The sequence below is a fragment of the Entamoeba nuttalli genome, assembly GCF_000257125.1.
Source record: "Entamoeba nuttalli P19 unplaced genomic scaffold asmbl_5911, whole genome shotgun sequence".
NCBI classification, from domain to species: domain Eukaryota; phylum Evosea; order Mastigamoebida; family Endamoebidae; genus Entamoeba; species Entamoeba nuttalli.
This window is the reverse complement of record NW_008577765.1, coordinates 1-2,212: the sequence shown is the minus strand read 5'-3', so window position 1 is coordinate 2,212 and position 2,212 is coordinate 1. Positions and strand designations below refer to the sequence as shown.

Sequence of the window (2,212 nt, the reverse complement as noted above, 5' to 3'; positions counted from 1 at the left end):
AATTTAATTTGTTGGTTATATCTTCTTTTTTCAATTAATATTTCTCTATTTATTGAATAAATGATTTAAATGCTTGGGCATATGCTTCAGGTAAACAACTTGCTTTACCATTTGACAATTGACCATTTCTATTTATTGTAGCAATGTACATTCGTTGAGCTCCTTCAAAAAATTCAATTGCAGAGTATGTATATGTTACTCCATTAACAATACAATTACCACCATTTCCATGGAATTCTTTTGTCATTTCTCTTGCTTTAATCAATAAAGGATCGTTATTAACTTTATTATGTTGAAGACGAATCATTATTAAACTTATGTAGTTCTTATCAACAATACTTTTATTCTTTCTTATTTACGTTATATATAACACATATAAATAATTATTTTTTGAAAAGAGACAAAAAGAAACAATAATTTTATAATTTATTTTCGCATGAACCAAACACAACCCAATAAACCTAAAATGAGAATTGTCTTTGTTGGAACATTTGGTGTTGGAAAGACGTCACTAATACAACAATATTGTAATGAAGAATTTCATGAAAGTCCTGTTGCAATTGAGAAAATAAATAAAGAAGATAAAAGAAAGAAAAATGTATTTGATATTGAGATGGTTGATTCAATGGGAGTTGAAAAAGATGACCCAAACAATTATTTTTATTTCCAAAAATGTCATGGATGTGCTTTAGTATTTGATAGAACATCTCAAGAATCTTTTGATGCACTTCAACAACTTTATACAAATATCAAAAAATATGGCTCACAGGATATGAGTCTTATTCTTATTGGAAATAAGTCGGATGATTCTGTTGTTGTTCAAAATGGAATTGCACAACAATTTGCTACAGAACATTCCATGAGGTATTTTGCATTAACTGCTAAACAACATAGTCAAGTTGTTGAGTCAATAGAATATCTTGTAGATTTGATTTATAAAAACTATTATAAAGAAAATAAGTCGTGTTATATTGTTTAACTAACTGTTAATGAAATTACAAATTGAATTAATCTAATGCAAATGATTATTTCTTTGTTATTTTTTTCCTGTTTTCTCTTCAATCACTTTATGAGTTGTATTAAATAAATTTAATTGTTCATATGCTTTATTAGGTAAAACTGGTTGTCGTGATTCTTTTTTTGCTGTTTCTCCTTTATCTAATGCATCCAAAACAGAATTTATTCCTATTTTAGCTAATCCTAATGCAATAATATTGGGATTAATAAAATGACTATTTTGTGAATAATCATCAAACTCAGACTCTGTAGTTTCTTTGAAAGCAGGTGAAGATAATTGTTGACTATTAATAGAGTCTTGTGGAGTAGTCATACAAGAAATTTAAAATAGAGAAAATAAGTTCAATTTTAATAAAAGAAACGAAGAATGAAACTATATCATAACCAATCAATATTCATTAAGACTAAATAGTTTGATATGATAATACTTCATTACCATATTCTCTAATTCTTTTCTTCATTTCAATTCCTATTGTTTTTGCTCCTTCTTCTACTATAGATAATAAATCTCCTAGTCTTTGTAATGGCATTTTTCCTTCTGTTTGAAGTAATGCCACAGCACCACTCTTTTGCATTATAGCAGTATGAACATTAAATACTGTTCCAACATTCTCTTCATCTTTATTCATATCAACTACCATTTTTCCATCAATATATCCTCCTTCTGCTGCTGATACAATATCAATCATTGGTATTCCAGCATCAATTAATGCTAATGTACATGCATTAATTACAGCTGCTGTAACACTACCATCATCTTGCATAACTTGTACTCTTAAATCAATCATAGTTTCTGGAAGAAGTTTGGTAATAATAATTTGTTCATACATTTGTTTTAATAATTCTGCTGTTTCAATCATTGTTCTATCGTGCATTTGTTCTCTTCTTTTTCTTGTTGCAAATGTAGCTTGTGAATATGATACCATAAGCTCAGCACCTTCTCTATTTCTTCTTCTTCCTTCTAATGGACCAAATACAACTGCTTCAACAATAGTATTACCCATTCTTACTCTTGCTGATCCATCAGCAGTGCTTAAAAAGTTAATTTCCATTTCACATTTTCTCATTTCTGTTGTTCTTCTTCCATCAAGACGATATCCTTCTGGAGAAATATATTCCATCAATTATTTTAAATAACCTTTTTTCAGTTTATTTTGAACCAAAAATTTTATTTTTTAATTTATGTTTTTTTTTT

At 27.8% G+C, this 2,212-nt stretch overlaps 4 protein-coding genes across 4 annotated transcripts; 1 reads left to right on the top strand and 3 right to left on the bottom strand.

Moving 5' to 3' along the window:
* Window positions 1–49: 49 nt before the first annotated feature.
* On the bottom strand, window positions 50–307 carry ENU1_142540 (hypothetical protein; the record flags this gene model as incomplete). The annotated part of the gene is made up of 1 exon (XM_008860372.1): window positions 50–307. The coding sequence occupies one exon, from the start codon at window positions 305–307 to the stop codon at window positions 50–52; it is 258 nt and encodes an 85-aa protein (XP_008858594.1).
* A 129-nt stretch (window positions 308–436) lies between these two features.
* ENU1_142530 (GTP-binding protein, Ras family protein) lies at window positions 437–979 on the top strand (the record flags this gene model as incomplete). The annotated part of the gene is made up of 1 exon (XM_008860371.1): window positions 437–979. One exon carries the CDS (start codon window positions 437–439, stop codon window positions 977–979), a length of 543 nt encoding a protein of 180 aa, XP_008858593.1.
* Window positions 980–1,036: 57 nt separating this feature from the next.
* ENU1_142520 (hypothetical protein) lies at window positions 1,037–1,330 on the bottom strand (the record flags this gene model as incomplete). The annotated part of the gene is made up of 1 exon (XM_008860370.1): window positions 1,037–1,330. The coding sequence occupies one exon, from the start codon at window positions 1,328–1,330 to the stop codon at window positions 1,037–1,039; it is 294 nt and encodes a 97-aa protein (XP_008858592.1).
* Window positions 1,331–1,421: 91 nt separating this feature from the next.
* On the bottom strand, window positions 1,422–2,138 carry ENU1_142510 (3' exoribonuclease family protein; the record flags this gene model as incomplete). The annotated part of the gene is made up of 1 exon (XM_008860369.1): window positions 1,422–2,138. One exon carries the CDS (start codon window positions 2,136–2,138, stop codon window positions 1,422–1,424), a length of 717 nt encoding a protein of 238 aa, XP_008858591.1.
* Between the last annotated feature and the right edge of the window lie 74 nt (window positions 2,139–2,212).